At 66.4% G+C, this 16874-nt stretch overlaps 1 protein-coding gene across 7 annotated transcripts in view; it reads right to left on the reverse strand.

The window, feature by feature from the left end:
- SYT7 (synaptotagmin 7) overlaps positions 1 to 3850 on the reverse strand; it is a 58071-nt gene extending 54221 nt beyond the window's left edge. For all 7 annotated transcript variants that reach the window (XM_055142955.1, XM_055142950.1, XM_055142954.1 and 4 more), the window contains exon 1: positions 3682 to 3850. In XM_055142955.1, coding sequence (XP_054998930.1) covers positions 3682 to 3712 — 31 coding nt within the window. In that variant the 5' untranslated portion in view covers positions 3713 to 3850. The remainder of the gene's footprint in view (positions 1 to 3681) is intronic.
- Between the last annotated feature and the right edge of the window lie 13024 nt (positions 3851 to 16874).

The following is a 16874-nucleotide window of genomic DNA, read 5'->3' on the forward strand; positions in this document are numbered from 1 at the left end:
GAGCTGGACGGGGCCTAGCCGGGCTGACCGGCCGCCCGGAGGGTCAGGGACACCCATGCCTAGGGAACTGGCACCGTCCCCTTGGCACCGCTGGCCGGCTTCCCTGGCAAGGCCGGCGGGCACCGGGGCCGGGGCTGGCGTGAGGTGGCCCAGGCACCAGACCAGTGACCGTCCCAGCAGATGGGGGTGACCCGGCCAGCCGCATGGGTCAGCTGCCGGCCATGCCCCCACAGCCGGGCACTCGGCTCCGGGCCGGGCTGCTTGGCCCACCTGGAGTGACCCGGTGCCTCTGATGGGGTCTGTCCGGCCAGGGGGTGCCCCTTGCAGCCAGGAGCCCCCACCTGAGCTGGTCCCCAGCTGTGCCCACCCCCAGCCCCCCTTCCCGCTCCTCTCCCCGGCTCCTCCGGACCCCAGCCCCCTGGGTAAGCAGTTATTGAAAACGGTCCATCGGATTCAATAAGGATTCAGAGTCCCCAGGAGAGCAGGGGTGGGGGGGAGGAGGGGGCGGAGGGGAGGGGAAACTCCCACCACTCCCCTCCCCCAGCTCAGCCCCATTTTCCTCCAGATCTCCTGGCCCAGCAGGGCTGCGAGGGAGGGGGGCAGGGGGGCCGGATTAGGGAGACAGAACAGCCTGGTGGGCCCCTGGCAGGAGCCCGGGGGTCTGTCCGTGCTCACTTGACCCCCACCTGTTCACTGTCCCTCCGGTGTCACCTGCTGGCGCACTCGGGTCAGACGTGCGTGGCAAGGCTGAGTGCTCACAGCACGGGGGGGTCCTGCCACCCGCGTAACACCTCCCTGGGCTGGGGGAGGGGGCCGCGGGCCAGCCCCCCACCCGGGCCCAGCCTCTCCTGGGCAGGGTGCTCTGTCTAGACCCCTCCCAAACCCCTGGGCTGCCGGCCAGGGCGGGCGAGGCTGTGGCTGAAATGGTCACGGTGAGACCTCCCCACCTCGTCCTGACCCCTAAGCCTGTGGGCCCTCCTAGCACCCCCCCCTTGCCTGTCCACTCCACTGTCCCCCCCAATCCCTGCATCACAGATGGCCCCGGGGCCTTTGCCCGGAACACGAGACCCGCAGGAGGTGTCGGGTCTTTTGGGGGCCCAGGCAGGGGAGACCCCCCTTCCTGCACACGGTCCCCAGGGATGCTCCCCAGGACGGCCCCCTGACAGGACACGCAGCCCCGGAGGCTGCCCGCACTGCCCCTGGGTGGGGGGGGACAGGGACGGAGCTGCTGGGAGGGCTGGCGGGTCCGGAGCGCCCCCAGAGTCGCTGCCCCGGGACTCGGGACTCGGGAGTCCGGCCTAGCTCGGCGCTCCCCACAAGGTCACCTCTCCCTCCCAGCCGCCTGCTGCCGCCACCGCCTGCCCACTGCAACGCTGACCCCTGCAGGCCTGCTGAGGCCCTGCCCGCCTGGGCACAGGCTGGCGGGACACCAGGAGGCCTGGCCAGGCCCGGGGCCCAGGGCAGGCTGAAGGCCGGGTGCCCGGGGGTGGGGGGGTGCCCCGTCTAGCCCAGCCTGCAGGGCAGGAGCTGGGGTCACTACAAGCCTGGGGGGAGGGGCGCAGGCGGAGGGACGAGGGGGGGGGTGCTGGCTAGAGTTTGGAGCCAAAGCCCGTGGGCTAGTGTGGGAAGGGGCTGGCCTTTTCCCCACTGGCCCCAGCTGACAAGGACCAGGGAGAGGAGAGAGCGGGGTGGGGGGGCCGGGGCCCCCGGTGTGGAAGCAGTGATGTGACCAGCAAGGAACCAGCAGGCAGGGGGCGCTCCAGGGGCCCTAGGGAACCAGCCCGGGCACGGGGACCAGGCTGCGAGGACAGGAGATGACAGTCGCCACCAGGGATGGGGCCACAGGTGTTCCCCCGAGGGGGGCGAGAGGGTCCCGAGGGAAGAGATCGGGCCCCGGGGGCGCCCCTAACTCCCACCGCTGCCAGCCGGCGGGGAAACGGGCACAGAGAAACGGGAGTCCAGGGCGCCTGAGGGCCGGCCCAGGCAGTGAGCTGGGCTCGGGGAGGCGAGTCTAGCTAACAGGAGGAGAGAGCACGGGGCGGGGGGTGGGGGCGGGGGTGTCCCGGGCCCCTCAGAAGCCCCAGGGGTGCAGGGTCTCAGCCACACTCCGCTCTGCGGCAGGCTTCTGACCCAGCCCCCCGGCCCACTCAGGGAGAAGTTTCCAGACGGCCCAGCTGGGAGTTGGAGGGGTGCCTACTCGGGACACTGCTCCCCCCGACCCCCGCCCCAGCCAGGAGGGCGAGGGATGGTCTGGGGGTGCTGCTTCCTGGCCCTGTGCCCTATGGGTGGGGCTGGCACCTGGGGAGAGGGGCCAGGTGCCTTGGGGAGGGACGTCAAGGGGCCTGGCTGTGGTCTGACTGGGGGCGGGGGGTGGTGGCTGCGAGCCAGAGGGGGCCCGCTGTCCCCCAGATGTGGGGTGTGGGCTCAGCAAGTGATGGCTGGGAGGAGGAGCGGGTCCGAGGGCTGGGAGCGGGCAGGGCTGGGATCAGAGATGAAGGGGCCCCCCAAAGCAGCCATCCCCTGCAGGGCCATGGACGGGCGCAAGGCTCCAAGACAAGCTCTTTGCCCCTTAAGCCCAAAGCTAGGAGGGGGCCGTGCCCGGGATCCCTGGCACTGCAAGGAAAGAGGCTGACTGCACTTCTCGGGGGTCTTAGAGTGTCCCCCCAGCACCCCCAGCCCCAGGAAGGAGGTGGCAGGGAGCAGGGGGCTCAGCCAGGAGGCGGGAGCTGGGCTTCCTGGGCAAAGAGAGAAAGCCCCAAGAGGGGCCGCCCCCCCCCTCCCGAGCCAGAACTGGCAGAGAGTGGATGGGGGGGTAGGAGAGGCTGGCAGCGGGCGGGGGTCCCGGGTGGGCGCAGAGACAGCCTGGGCAGCAGCTGCAGGGGACCAGCCTACAGGTGGGCACTGCGTGGGGAGGCGGCGGCGGTGCCGGGGAGGAAATGGCAGAGCCATTTCCCCAGGAAGGAGGAAACACTTGGAGGCTTGGCTGCCAGGACCCGGCAGAGCCGCCCAGGCGCGGGCCACTCCCAGGGGGGAGTGCAGGGGGCATCGCTGCTAGGAGCGCGACCCCTCCCCCCTCCCCGACGGGGCTGGAGTGAGTTTGGGGTTCTACGCATCCCCCCTCCCCAAGCCTGGAGGAGGTCCTCCTGGCACTCCTCTCGCCCCCTCACCCCTCATCCCTGCCCCCTTTCTCTTCAGGTACCCCTGCTTCCATCCCCCCCTCCAGCTCCTGCGGCGCCCCCCCGGCCGCGCCCCGCAGCCCCCCCTCCCGCCCCCCGCCCCGGATTCGCACTTGCCCCCTGGCACCCTCTGAATTCACAGTTGGCACCGCCGCCGCCACTCCGCTCCCTGGTGCCCACAACCTTGGCCCCGGGGCTGCCCGTGTTCTGGTCCTGGGGGTCCCCCCAGCGCCGGAGCCCCGGCGACACTGGCGCTGCGGACCCCGCGGGGCGCCCCTCGGGGCACTGCCCCGCTCCCGCGGGGGCCCGCGGCTCCGCGCTCCGCCACACACGTTGTCCTTGGGCTGCGGGGGGCGGCGGGGTGTGTGTGTGGGGGGTGAGGCCCCGGAGGGGACACTGCGAAGCCGGCGCCGGGTCCGAGCCGCGGCCGCTCCGGCGGGGTCCGACCCGGGGCGGGCGGGCGGGGGGCAGCGGCCAGCAGCCCCCCGGCGCGGGCCGCGCTTACCTGGGCTGGCCGCCTCCGGGTCCCGGTACATGGTCCCCCTGGTCGCCGGCCGGCTCCGGGCTGCTCAGAGCCGCCCGCGGCGCGCCGCTCCGCCGCCGCCGCAGGGCATGGGGCCGGGCGACCCCCGGGGGCGGGTCCGAGGGCACCGAGCCGGGCTGCGGGGAGCGGGGGCCGCCCGCCAGCGCCGAGCCGCCTCCCTCCGGCCTGCGCGGCCCGTGTGCGCGCGCGCGAGTGTGCGCGTGAGTGTGTGTGTGCGCGTGAGTGTGTGTGTGCGCGCGAGTGTGCGCGCGCGCCCGTGTGTGTGTGTGTGTGTGTGCGTGCGTGCGTGTGTGTGTACGAGGCCGCGTGTGTGCGTGTGTGAGCGCGTGTGTGAGCGCGCCCGGGGCACCGCCGGCGCCGCCCGCTGCCGCCGCCGCCGCCGCCGCCGAGCGCCGCGGCCCCCGCCCGCGCCCGCGCCCGTGCCCGCCGCGCTGCTGCCCGCTGCCGGCCGCGCGCCGCACTGCAGCCCGGAGCCGCCCCGCGGGGCCCCGCCGCACTGCGCGCCGCCCCGGCCCGGGACGCCCCGCCGGGCCCGCCGCCCCGCGCCCGCGCCCGCGCGGCTCCGCGCCGGGTTTTGCGCGCCGCCGAGGCTCCGGGGCGTCGGTTCGGGGCTCGGCCGGGCAGCGCGGGCCAGGGGCGGAGGGGGGCGGGGGAGAGGGGGACGGGCCGGTGCGCGCGAAAGCCAGGAGCGGATTCGACGAGCGGCGCGGAGCCCGGCGCGAGCTCCACCCGCGCCCGGGAGACGGGCCCCGCCACGCTCCCTCCCCCACGAAAGAGCAGAAAAGCGCTGGGCGTCGGCGCCGGCACCGCGCCCGCCCCTTTTCCGGTGTCTGAGCTTCGGGGGCTTGGACGGAGATCCTCCTGGGGGGACCCTCCGAGCGAGCTCGCGTGAGGGGTCTGCTCTGAGCTCTGCCTAGTCCAAATCTGGGGCCCCTGCCAGAGTCCCTTCTCCCTTTCCTGCCCAGTTTGCTCCTGGGGTCCTTCTCCCCCCGCAGACCTATTCAGCTGCACCCCACCGACACACCCACAGACTCAAACACAACTCCACAGCCCCCACCTGCCCTGCCCTTGTCCTGTCCTGAGTGGGTAGGCAGGAGGCAAGACCAGCCCCCCACACACACACACACACACTCACACCCTGCATCCACGCTGCCAGCACCCTGCTCTTCCCCCTTCCTGACTGTGATGGGGAGAGAAGCTGGGGTCCCAGAGCTAAGGACGCACCCAGCCAACCAAACCCCACTCACCTGACTTTATACAGGGCAGCTGGCCGCAGCCACTCGCTCACCTGGTCACGGTGCAGTGGGGGAGGGGGGCAGCGCCCATAGGGACAAATATCTGTCTCAGGTGTCCCCCAGCGCATACACATGCACATGCACACACGAAACACCCCCCTCCCCACGTCCCCTTGAACTGACACGAAGCCTCTTTTACACACACACACACACACACACACACACACACACACCTCCACCCACAGCCTTTCCGGTGGAGAAACAGATAAAGAAATTCCCCTAAGCAAAGCGCCATGAATACCGTTCTGGGAAGAACAGATTTCCTTGGATTGAATGTTCTAATTAAAAATGGAAGGGAAAGAAGCAGCTGTAGTTTCAGGCGCCGATTCCTCGGCGGGTGGGGAATCTCAGCCCTCATGCTCCCATTCAGGTCTTGGTTCCGTCCCCCTGCCCGGCAGCCACCCTCACCGCCACAGGACTGAGGCCCAGGCATGACCCCTACTCCCCCTCTCAGCGGCCTCCCCCCCAAACCAAGTCAGCAGGCCGGGAGCCCACCCCAACCCCCCCGGCCGTTCCCTTTCCAAAGCAAATGATGTATCCCTCCCAATCTGTCCTGCTCATCATGGTGACCCTCGGGGAGGGGGGCGACCCAGGCCCTATCATCCCGTCCATGGACCCCCCCGGAAAGGGTCCCAGGTCAGCAAGCTCCCTGCCCGGCCCCTGAGAGGACAGAGGGGCCGACCACGGGCTCATCTCTGCAACTCCGCAGGGCTGCGTCAGCGCGTTTCAGAGTGGGGACTCCAGGTGGGGACCAGGCCACCCCTCGGGTGACAGATGGTGGAGGCCAGGCCTCCAGAGCAGAGGGCAGGGGCCCAGTGACCTGAGCGAGGGCAGCCGGGGAGAGTCCACAGGCCCTCGGACACCCTAGCTGAACCCCAGGGATGAAGTTTGGACACCGAGAGCCCCGTGGCGTCAGGATTCGCAAGTGGTCTCCAGCGCTTCCTCGCCGGGGCGCCAGAGAGGGGGGACCTGGCTGAAGGCGCTTGCCTGAGCCCCCCCCACAGGCTGGCTGGCACCCCCAGTACCACGTATGGAGTCCCGTCAGCTGCCGGGGGTGGGCCCAGGACCAGGAGGAGCCCCTCGGCACTGCCGACTCTCCCCTCTCGCCTCACCCTCACCGAGTTCTCGCTGCATCTTTGATTTCCCCCAGAAAGCTGTGAGGTCCCCTCTGGGCCTCCGTCACTTTGTCGGGGTGCAGTCCCCGGCGGAAAACGCAGGCCCGGATGGAGCTGTGTGGCCGGTCCAAAGCCGTGTTTTCCTTGCCCGCTCTGGCCTCCGCTTCCTCTCCGCTCCGGCAGGGACTGCTCACAGCTGGACCTCTGGGTCATAAAGGTTTAATGAGTGGAGAGGGTGGAAGCGTGGAAAATGGTGCTGGGAGCAGGGAACTTGGTCTGGATGGGCCCGGGGTGCCTCTGCGGTTCTTTGTTTGTGCTCAGCAGAGAGGGCACACGCTCCCTGGTTCTCCCAGACGTCTCACTGGGAACCATCCCGCTGGCCGCTCAGAGACATCTCGGCCACACCTGGTTCCCCTCTCCTGCAGGCTGCAGCGCCTGGTGTGCAGATGAAATCTATGGATGAGCAGGTGGGTCCCTGGAGGAAGACCAGGGTGGGGGAGGTGTGTGCCCCGCCCCGTGTGTGTGTGTGTGTGTGTGCATGCACGTGTGTGCGCGTCTGTGTGCGTGTGCATGCACATGTGTGCCCCATGTGTGCACGCGCTTGTGTGTGTGCGCGCATGCGTGATCTTCCATGACGTGGCAGGTTCGCGTCCCGGGTTCCATGAGGTGGCAGGTTCCATGAGGTGGCAGGTTCCATGAGGTGGCAGGAACTGCTGGCAGCACCCGGTTCCCCTCGGACCGCCCCGGGGCCTGCGGCGGACCCCTCAGGCCTGTTTCCGATCTGGTGCCCTGGGCCGGCTGGCCGCGAGCGGGAGGGATGCTCCCGTCCCTCAGTGGCCTGCGCGCTCCTCAACAGGGCCCCTGAGGCCTCCGGGCTCCGTTGCTAGGTCACGGCGGAAGGCGAGGCGCTCCCCGGCCCCTACCTGGCCCGCTGTCTGCACACACAAACACACACTCCCGCTCTCCCTGGGCCAGGGGCTGAATTATTAATAAAAATGCTGAGAAAGCCGATCGTGCTCTGGAGGCAGAATGGACACACCCCTCTCCCCGCCACCGTCCGTATGCAGGGGGACGCAGGCGGGCACTCACCAACCCATCTGCCTCTGGGCTGCTGCTGTGCAGGGCAACGGCGGGCCGGCTGGCACGCACAGCGGAAGGCAGGGTTTCACGTGCCAGCCCTCGCCCATGGCCCTTCCCCTCCCTCCCCTGCAGAGGCCCTGAGCTCGGGGAAGGGGAAGCAGAGGCAGAAGCCCCGGCCACGCAGGCAGCTGTGGTCACCGCCTCGGCCCACCTGCCACTGGCTGGGGAGAGAAATCGGGGGTCCATGGAGACCCACCGTGTGTATATGTGTCTGCTGAGCCCCGTGGCTGCGCCCTGGGTGTGTGTGCGGGGTGGTCCAGGCACCAAGACATCAGGCCTGGCCGGTAGCAGCCAAGGAAGAACCTGGTCCGGGGGCTGGAGCGATAGCACAGCGGGGAGGGCGTTTGCCTTGTACGCGGCCGACCCGGGTTCTATCCCTGGCATCCCATAGGGTCCCCTGAGCACCCCCGGGAGTAATTCCTGAGTGTAGAGCCAGGAGTAATTGCCGGGTGTGACCCCAAAAGCAAAAAAAAAAAAAAGGAAGAATCTGGTCTTGCTCACTCTCTCACTCTCTCTGACCGTGTGACCATGGTCACTGCTGCCTCTGGGACACAGGGACACGGGGCCAATCAGGGCACCACACGGACTGGGAGGAAGCGTGAGGGAGACGGCAGGGACTGGCGTGGGCCCCTGACACCAAGGACCCAGCCCCCAGCTGCCTCTTCATCATTGTGTCCCCGGGGCAGTCCAAAGACCAGGCTGCAGGGCCAGACGCACCCTCCAGCCAGAAACCCCTCCCTCGCCCTCTCCCCAAGCCCCAGGTATTTTTCGGGGGGGGGGAGGTGGGAATCAGGGCTACACCCCATGGTGGTCAGCCAGGGTAGGCGGCATGCAAGGCAAATACGGTTAGTCCAGCCCCTTGACCCCCACCCTCTCGCCATAATCCAGGTTCAATCCTGAGCTTTTCTCTCTCTCGTTCGTTGGTCATCTTGGCGCCTTGACCCCCCTCCTGCTTGCCCTTGGTCTAGTTTCCGAAGCCCCTGAGATGGAAGCAGGACGCCCCTCCCTGTTGGCGGGTCTCTGCCTAGGACGGCCCTAGCTGCAGCCACATTCTTTTCTTTTTCCTTTTTGGGCCACACCCGGCGATGCTCAGGGGTTTCTCCTGGCTCATGCACTCAGGAATTACTCCTGGCAGTGCTTGGGGGACCGTATGGGATGCTGGGAATCGAACGTGGGTTGGTCGCGAGCAAGGCAAACGCCCTCCCCGCTGTGCTATCACTCCAGTCCCTGAAGCCAAATTCTTTTTTTTGTTCATATGTGGTTTGGGGGTTGCACAGATGGTGGTGCCCAGGGCTTACTCCTGGCTCTGTCTGTGCTCAGGGAGCGACCCGGGCCAGCTGCACGCAAGACCAGTGCCCTACTGCTCTGCAGTTTCTCCAAGCCCTGCGTCCAATTCTGGACCCAGTCTCTAGTCTAAGAGCACCCTTTTCTCTCTTGCCTGTGGCATCTTGGGGACCCTGAGATTGACTGAGAGACAACCTCCCCCATATCAGTCTGTCCCGTGGCATTACCTCGGCTTTCAGGTTACAGACAGGGTGACTTGTGGCCTATCACGCGATCTTTCCTTTCATCTTTTTTCTTTTTGGGTCACACCCGGCAATGCACAGGGGTTACTCCTGGCTCTGCACTCAGGAATTACTCCTGGCGGTGCTCAGGGGACCATATGGATGCTGGGAATTGAACCCGGGTCAGCCGCGTGCAAGGCAAACGCCCTCCCCACTGTGCTGTCGCTCCAGCCCCTATCACTCCATCTTTCTGAGCCTCAGTTTATCTGTCTGTACCACCAGGATGTCAGATTTGAATCTTTATTTTTTTTTAATTTAATTTTTTTTTTTTGCTTTTTGGGTCACAACCCAGCGATGCTCAGGGGTTACTCCTGGCTTTGCACTCAGGAATTACTCCTGGCGGTGCTTGGGGGACCATATGGGATGCCGGGGATCGAACCCGGGTCAGCCGCATGCAAGGCAAACGCCCTACCCGCTGTGCTATCGCTCCGGCCCCTCAGTCTTGAATCTTGATTTGGCCTTGGACTCCTTCCAGAGCCAAGGATCTCAGGGGACTTGTCTTCTGCTCAGAAACACATACTCAGGGCCAGAACGATAGATAATACTGCAGGTAGGACGTTGGCCTTGCGCGCAGCCAACCCAGGTTCGATCCTTGGCATCCCATACAGTCCCCTGGGCACTGCCAGGAATAATTCCTGAGTGCAGAGCCAGGAGGAACTCCTGAGCATCACCGGGTATGATCCCCCTCCCCCAAGAAGCAAATTTAATTGAATTAAAAAGAAATAATAAAAACACTAAAAAAAATTTAAAAAGAAAGAAAGAAAAGAAACACACATTCAACCCTGATCACACACCGGCCGGAAGTGATAAAAATCCCTGCCCAGGGCCTTGAGGGCGGACTCAGGGGCTTCGGGCACACAGGAGCCCCAAGTCTGCTTCTAGACATGGCTCCGTCCTCGGGCAGAGCCAGGAATAGCTCCCTAGCACCGCTGGGCGTAGCACCCCCTCCGCCCCCCCCCCGCCAGAGGCCGGCGGGAAGGTGGCCTTCAGCTCTGACCATCTGAGCCCCGTCGTCTTGCCCTGCCCACAGCGCCGCTTGCCATGGGGGAGTGGGGGGGGGGGAGGGAATCTATTCCTGCGGCCTCTCTCCAGCCTCGGTGGCCCGTCGCCAGCTCAGCCTGCGGCTGGAGCCTCTGTTTCCAGTCGCTGGTGGAGCTATTGAACAGGCTTCACCTGCCTTTCAAGGTATTTAAAGGTTCTTTGACCAAATGCTTTTTGATCCTCGGCTGACGGGGGAGCGAGCCTGTGCGCTCTGCCGCCGGCCCCCCGCCCTCCCGTATCGGGGCCTAAGAGCTCTTTTGATATTGAAGAGATCTGCTGGGATTTGTTCAAAGCTCTGGCCCCGCGCGGCCACCTCCTCCCAGCCGGTCAGCTCCGGCCACCACGGCCCAGCCCGAGCCCGTGGCCTAGTTACTGGGCTGGTCAGTTCCCGCCTGGAGGGTGCGGCCCCAGACAGGCGCCGTCCAGCCCGCTGCTCACTGGGGGGGCTCCGGGACCGGAGTCTAAGGGTCCCAGAGAGGGTCCTGCTCCAGCTGAACTGCAGAGATGGGCACAGGACCCAGAGGACCATTGGTGGGGGGAGGGGGAGGGGGTCCAATGCATGAGCCGGGGGAACCAACCCTGGGCTGTGGGGGGACAGGAACTGACACCCACAGCGTGCCCGTCTCCGTGCCAGCAGGAGGGGGGGGCTTAGGGCTCAGCCCACCCCACCTCCCACCTGCAGCTCGGAGCGGGGCGTGGCCCCGATGGGGCGGGAATGCGCGTGCGCAGAGGGTCCTCGCGAGCCCAGCGCCCTCGAACAGGGACCCTCCCACCCCCAGCGAGTTTCGCAGACCAGGGTGGGCGCACGTGGGGAGAGAGAGCGGCTGGAACCGGGCCGGGGGAGAGCTAAAGACTTTTCTTGGTTTGCGTGGGGGGCGCGCCTGGCGATGCTCAGGGGTTCCTCCTGGCTCTGTGCTCAGGAATCCCTCCTGGCGGTGCGGGGGGCATCCTAGGGGGTGCCGGGGACCGACCCTGGGTCTACCGCCTGCCCGGGAGGCGCCCTCCCCGCTGTCCTGTCACTCCGGCCCCAGGAGCCAAGGAGTTCTGGGCACCCGGGGACCGAGACCCCAGCCCCCTGTCTGCTGGAGTTGGAAGAGCACGGTGGCGGTTGGGGGGGCGTCCCATTTCCCAGTCAGTTGCCCCCTGTCCAGGACACCTGTCTTACTCTTGGCAGGGGGATGGGGTGGCGGGGCACAGACTCTGCCCGAGGGGTGAGTCCAGATCCCGAAGGCGCCTCCCTGGATCCGGCCCCTGGGGGTCTGGGGTGGGGTCCCTTAGCCAGCCACCCACTGAGCGTCCGGGGCACCAGTCCCAGCTGCGGCGTGGTCCCAGGGGGGCGGTGCCCTGCACACCGAGAGGAGGCGTGGCTGGTGCCTCTCTGAGCTCCGAGCCCCGCCCAGCTCCCACCTGTGGGAGACCCCAAGCGGGGGCATCTTTGAGGGTGGGGGTGGGGGGCCTTCGGCTGGGTGGGCCCAGCTCACAGGGAGAGGAGAGGTGAGAGGTGAGGCCGCAGTGGACGAGGGGTGGGCGGGGTGGACGGGGCTGACGTTCTCCCTCCTCCTGGAAGCCCCTTCCTGCTCCCGCCCCCACGCCAGGCTCTGTCTTGCTGCCTCCCTCTGCCCCACACCTCTCCCGCTTAACCTCGGCCCCTCTCGCCCACATTTTTGCTTCTGTCCAGCTCCCAGCTGAGTGGCAGGGGGCCCTGACATCACCCCCGCCCCCAGGCTTGGACCTGCCGCCCTGAGTTCACCCTTCACGGTCTCTGCCACTCGGACCCACTGTCTTCCCTTGCTGGGGGTTCTGAGACAAGACCTGATTGTCCAGCTGCCTGATCTAAGCACACACACATACATGCACGCACATAGGCTCACACACATGCACACACACACATGCACCTACACATGCATACACAGAGGCACAAACAGATGCACACACAAGTGCACACATACATGCACAAACATGCACGCACACAGACACACAGGCACATACAGGCACACATGCACACACAGTCACACACGTGCACGCACATAGGCACACACAGATGCACACACATGCATGCACATAAGCATGCACACAAGCACACACACACATGCACGCACACAGACACAGGCACATACTCATGCATACACACAAGCTCACACACAAGCACACACATGCACGCACATGCATGCACACAAGCACGCACACATGCAGGCACACAGACGCACAGGCACTCACATGCATGCACACAAGCACACACATGCAAGCACACAAGCATGCACATATGCACACATATGCATGCACACAAGTACTCACACATGCACACACACAGACACAGGCACACACAGATGAACTTACACAAGCACATACAGGCACACACATGTGCACACAAAGGCACACACACACACACACAGCCTGCCTGTCACTCACAGCCTTTGTCTGAAACGAGGACCTCTCCAGAGGGGGACCCACACCCACACAGAGGGGAATTCCTGGTCTGCTCAATGCCCTACATCTTCTTGTTTTTGGTGGGGGGTGCACCTGGTGATGGGGGCTCATTCCTGGCGCTGTGCTCAGGAATCACCCCTGGAGGTGCTTGGGGTACTGTAGGGAAGCCGGGGATCGAGCCTGGTTCAGCCCAGGAGACTCCCGGGTGGTGCCCGGGGTCGAGCCGGGTGGCAGGGAAAGCAAGCAGCAGCCCTAACCCCTGCACTCTCCCTCCGGCCCTTCTCCCGCCACCTCTTCCCCCTGTCCATCCGCAGTACCAAGTGCCCACCATCCACGGGGCGCTGAGTTCCCACTCGGGGCTCTTCCGCCGGGCAGTGGGCAGTGGGCACACAGTGGACAGGCTACTTCACAAAGGGGTGCTCAGCCCACCCTGTGTGTGTGTGTGTGTGCGCGTGCCCACAGGGCATGCCAGCTCGACTCAGCCCGAGGGGGTGTCGAGTGAAAGCAGCCAGGCCCGGTGCCCGCAGGTGGGCACCGCAGCGCTCGGAGACCGAGGGACGGCATGACTGACGCCACCTCCCGCCTCGGGAGTCCAGACGCCTTTGCAATAATAGCCTGGTCCTGTGCACCGGCTGGGCGCCTCCGGCCGCTGCGAGTTAAATAGGGTGGGAGAAGAAAGGAGCCCTTATGGAGACGGAAGAAGAAAGGGGAGGCGGGCGGGGAGGCAGGGGGGGCTGCCCAGGCTGCTCGGCTGCACGCATCTGCACCCGTGACCCAGGGGAGCCCTGGGGAGGAGCGGCTGGGGCCGCGCTCTGAACCAGGGAAGCCAAGCAGAGCGCGTCTCGCTATATATAACCGTGGCGGTATTCTTAGTCTATCCCCTCCAGGCCCCTTAGCCCTTCTCCCCGGGAGGCCCCGTCCCCCCGCCCCGCCCCCCGAGGGAATCTGATGGCCGCTATGACAACACTCTGCTCTGCTGTGGGTTGGGCGGGGGTGGGGGCTCAGTTTCCCTCCCGGCCCCGGGGGAGGACACGGTGCCATCAGGCAGCTGCGTGCTGGGGCAGCTGGAACTGGCCCCGTCCCAGGAGCCGCCCTGTCCTGTCCTGTCCCGGCCACCACACCCGGGGCCTCGCTCCCTGGTGCTCCCGGGACGTCACAAAGAACACGCCTGTGTCCTGTTTGTCTTTCTGGTCAAACAAGGCCTCGCAGACCAGGCGGCGGGTGGCGCGCTGAGTCAGGGCCCCTGCAGACGGTGGGGGGGGGGGGGCCGAGAGCCTGGTCCTCCGGTAGGCCCCAGAGCCCCGACCCAGGCTCCCCTGGGAGGGCCCCACCTCCCGCCCCATCCCTCCAGCCCCTGCGTCTTCTCCCCTGTGGTCAGCAGGGGGGAGGTACATCAGACATTCCCCCCTCCTCCCCCGGAAAAGGAACCTGTGGCAGGGGACGAAGAAGTTTCCGGACGGAGGAGCATGTTCAGGCCGCGTGCCCTGGCCCTTGGCCCCCGCCTGCCACATCCTGGTTCCAGCCCTCCGTGCTGCCGCCCTGGCCCACTCCGTTGGCGCTGACAGTGCTGGCCGGGTCCCTCCCAGCTCTGCAGGCCTCTTGGCATCCCCCTGCCCCAGGCCCCCGGAGAGCCCAGACCCGGCTCGGGTTGTCCCTCTGCATGCCCCCCCCCCCCAGTCCCCGGCGGTGTCAGGGCTTGGCGGGGAGCTTGCAGCTGCTCCCTCCTGGGTCCCGGCTGTTACAGGCCGGTGCAGGGGGCGTAGTTGGAGCCGGGGAGCAGCGGTGCACAGGCGGGAGAGGGCAGGGGTGCGGGCGGGCAGCTGATGGGACAGGGAGCGGGTGTCCCACCTGCTGGGGACATGGAGGGGCCCAGCTGCCTAGCCAGAGGCAATGAGCAAGGCAAGGAGGGACGGGTGTCACGGCTGAAGACACACACTGTCGGCTGCAGGTCTGGGTGATGCGGAAGGAGAAAACGTAGGGGAGAGAGCGCGGGGGCTAAGGCCCGGCCCGAGGCAGCCCCTGGTTCCAGCCCCCGCAATGCATGTGGTCCCCTGGGTCCCGCCAGGGCGGATCCCTGAGCACAGCTGGGTGTGGCCCAAAGACCAATATAATAATAATAATAATAATGATCACTTATATCACTTGTCATCCCATTGATCTTTGACTTGCTCGAGCGGGCTCTAGTAACGTCTCCATGTGTCCCTGACGCGTGCTAGTGTAGCCCAGTGATATCTGCTCGCTCCAGGGACAGGAAGAGCCTCAAACTGTTCATTCAGGGTTTTGACGAATAATAATAATAATAATAATGATAAAAGATAGGGAGATGTGGGGGTTTCCAAAATGCTTGGTATGGGTTTAGCCCCAGCTCTGAGCTTAGGAGTGGGCCCGGGGCACCCTGATTTTGGGTGTGATCCCCCTAAAACCAAAACAATAAATAAAAATAAGAAAAGACCTGGATGGGGCTGGAACGACAGCACAGCGGGGAGGGCGTTTGTCTTGCACGCAGCTGACCGGGGATCAATCCCCGGCATCCCATATCGTCCCCTGAGCACCGTCAGGAGTAATTCCTGAGTGCAGAGCCAGGAGTGACCCCTGTGCATCGCTGGGTGTGAGCAAAAAGCAAACACACAAAACAAAAACAAAAACAAAAAAAGAAAAGACCTGGAGATCAGGCAGCTGTGTGAGGCGGGAGAGGGGCGCAGCCCTGTGGTCTAGGTAACCGAGTGGGGACGGAGGGTCTGGGCTAAGGACCCTGGGGTCAGGGCGGGGGAGGGGAGGGGCGGGAACAGGGGTGGGGAGAAGCAGGGGAGAGGAGGCCTCGGAGCTGCTGGTCAGAGCTTTAGGGGGACAGAGAGATGGCACAGGGGACCGGGCGCTTGTCTTGCACACGCTGGCCCTGGTTTGGTTCCCGGTACTCCATGTGGTCCCCTGAGCCCCACTGGGAGTGATTCGTGAGCACAGAGTTAGGAGTAAGCCCTGAGCACCGCCAAGTGTGGCCCCCAAACAAAATAAAAGCAGCAACAAAAAGATATGGGGTTAAGGGCCGCTTCCGAGTGTTCTGGGCAGAGGTGAAACAGATCATCCCAAAAGGCCACCCACGGGGCCCCCTGTGCCCCCAGGCTGGGCGGGAAGCCGGTGGGGACCTGCTGCCGTGACCATCCAGGAGGGGCCCAGGGCGGCTCACGGCGGCGGGGGAGGGGGGTGGCGAGGCGGGCGGGGCAGTGGGCAGGATTTGCCTGTGGGTTGCCTGTGGGCGCTGAGCCCAGGGCGGACGCGGGGGCTCCTGCTGGGGTCAGTGGTCAGTGAGCGGTCAGTGGGGCCCCACCCGGGGCACCGGGACAGCAGGGTGCAGGAGCAGATGAGGCGGGGGCCGAGGAGGGCCGGGGAAATGGGTGGATGCCCCAGGGGACGCGGGTGCTGACAGGCTCGAGTGTGCCCTGCAGGAGGAACAGCGTGTCTGTTTACAGACGGGCGGGGGCGGGCGGAGGACCAGGCGGCCAGGATGGACAGCTAGATAGCCGGGTAGAGATAGGGCCGCAGGGAGCGGGAGGAGCTGCGCAGGGGAGGGGCGGGAGGAGGGAGAGTGTGGAGGAGGGGTGGGAGGTGGGGGAGCGAGCACACTACTTGCCGAGCACTGAGCACTGAGCACTGAGCACTGTTCCTGAGCCAGCCCCAGGGGGCGGGGTGCTGGGGCTGGTGCTGGCGTGGGCGCGGTGCTCCTGCGGGTCTGGGGGCCCTCTGACACGTTGGGGTGTCTGTGGGGGGACAGACCAAAGGCCCAGCAGGGGCGTGGCAAGGGGGGCGGTTCAGAAGGGGCCGGGCAGGGTGTCCCGGGGTCTCTGCTCCTCCTCGGGGCTCCCTGCCTCCCCCGCATGTCTGCTTCATGCAGGGGACAGACCCTCCCTCCCTCCCTCCGTCCCCTTGGCCTCTGCCCGCAGCAAAGCTTCTGGAGGATTCTCTGAGCCTCAGGCCCGTCCTTCCAGGTCCTGTCTGAGAGTCCGTGCAGGGGCGCAGAAGGCCGCTAAGGGCCGAACTTCAGGCGGGAGGGGCTTGCCCCCTCCCCCCTGTCTCCCGGCCTTAGCAATCAGAGGGGCAGTGTCAGCCCAGGGTGGGCGACACCCCCACACGCCCACACTCAGCGAGGCTGGGACCCTCTCCAGGGCCTCCGTCCAGCACCCCTCACCCCCAGCCCGGGGCAGGGGAGGGGTGGGGTGTGGAGCTGCCCTGTCCCCTCCCCCAGGCCCGTCCCCTCCTCCCGCCTGGCCCTTCCTGTCTCCCTCCCCGTGGCGCTGGGCTTTCCGGGCCATTTCCTCCAGGCCGGCCCTGCCTTCCCTTCCCCAGCCCAGGAGGAGCCATGAGGGAGCACGGGGTCGGGGTCAGGGTCGGGGTCGGGGTCGGTGTCGGTGGTCCTCCTGGCCGGCCCCCGCAGGGAGACACCGAGGGGAGGCGGCTGGCACCTCTGGGAGGGGCTCGTCCTGGCCTGGATGCCCAGCCGGGCACTCCCTCCCGCCGGCACTTCACTCTCCCCCGCCCCCCCAGCTGGAGGCAGCTCCAAGGGGTCCCTGGGGGCC

The sequence above is a fragment of the Sorex araneus genome, chromosome 6 (genome assembly GCF_027595985.1).
Source record: "Sorex araneus isolate mSorAra2 chromosome 6, mSorAra2.pri, whole genome shotgun sequence".
Lineage (NCBI taxonomy): Eukaryota > Metazoa > Chordata > Mammalia > Eulipotyphla > Soricidae > Sorex > Sorex araneus.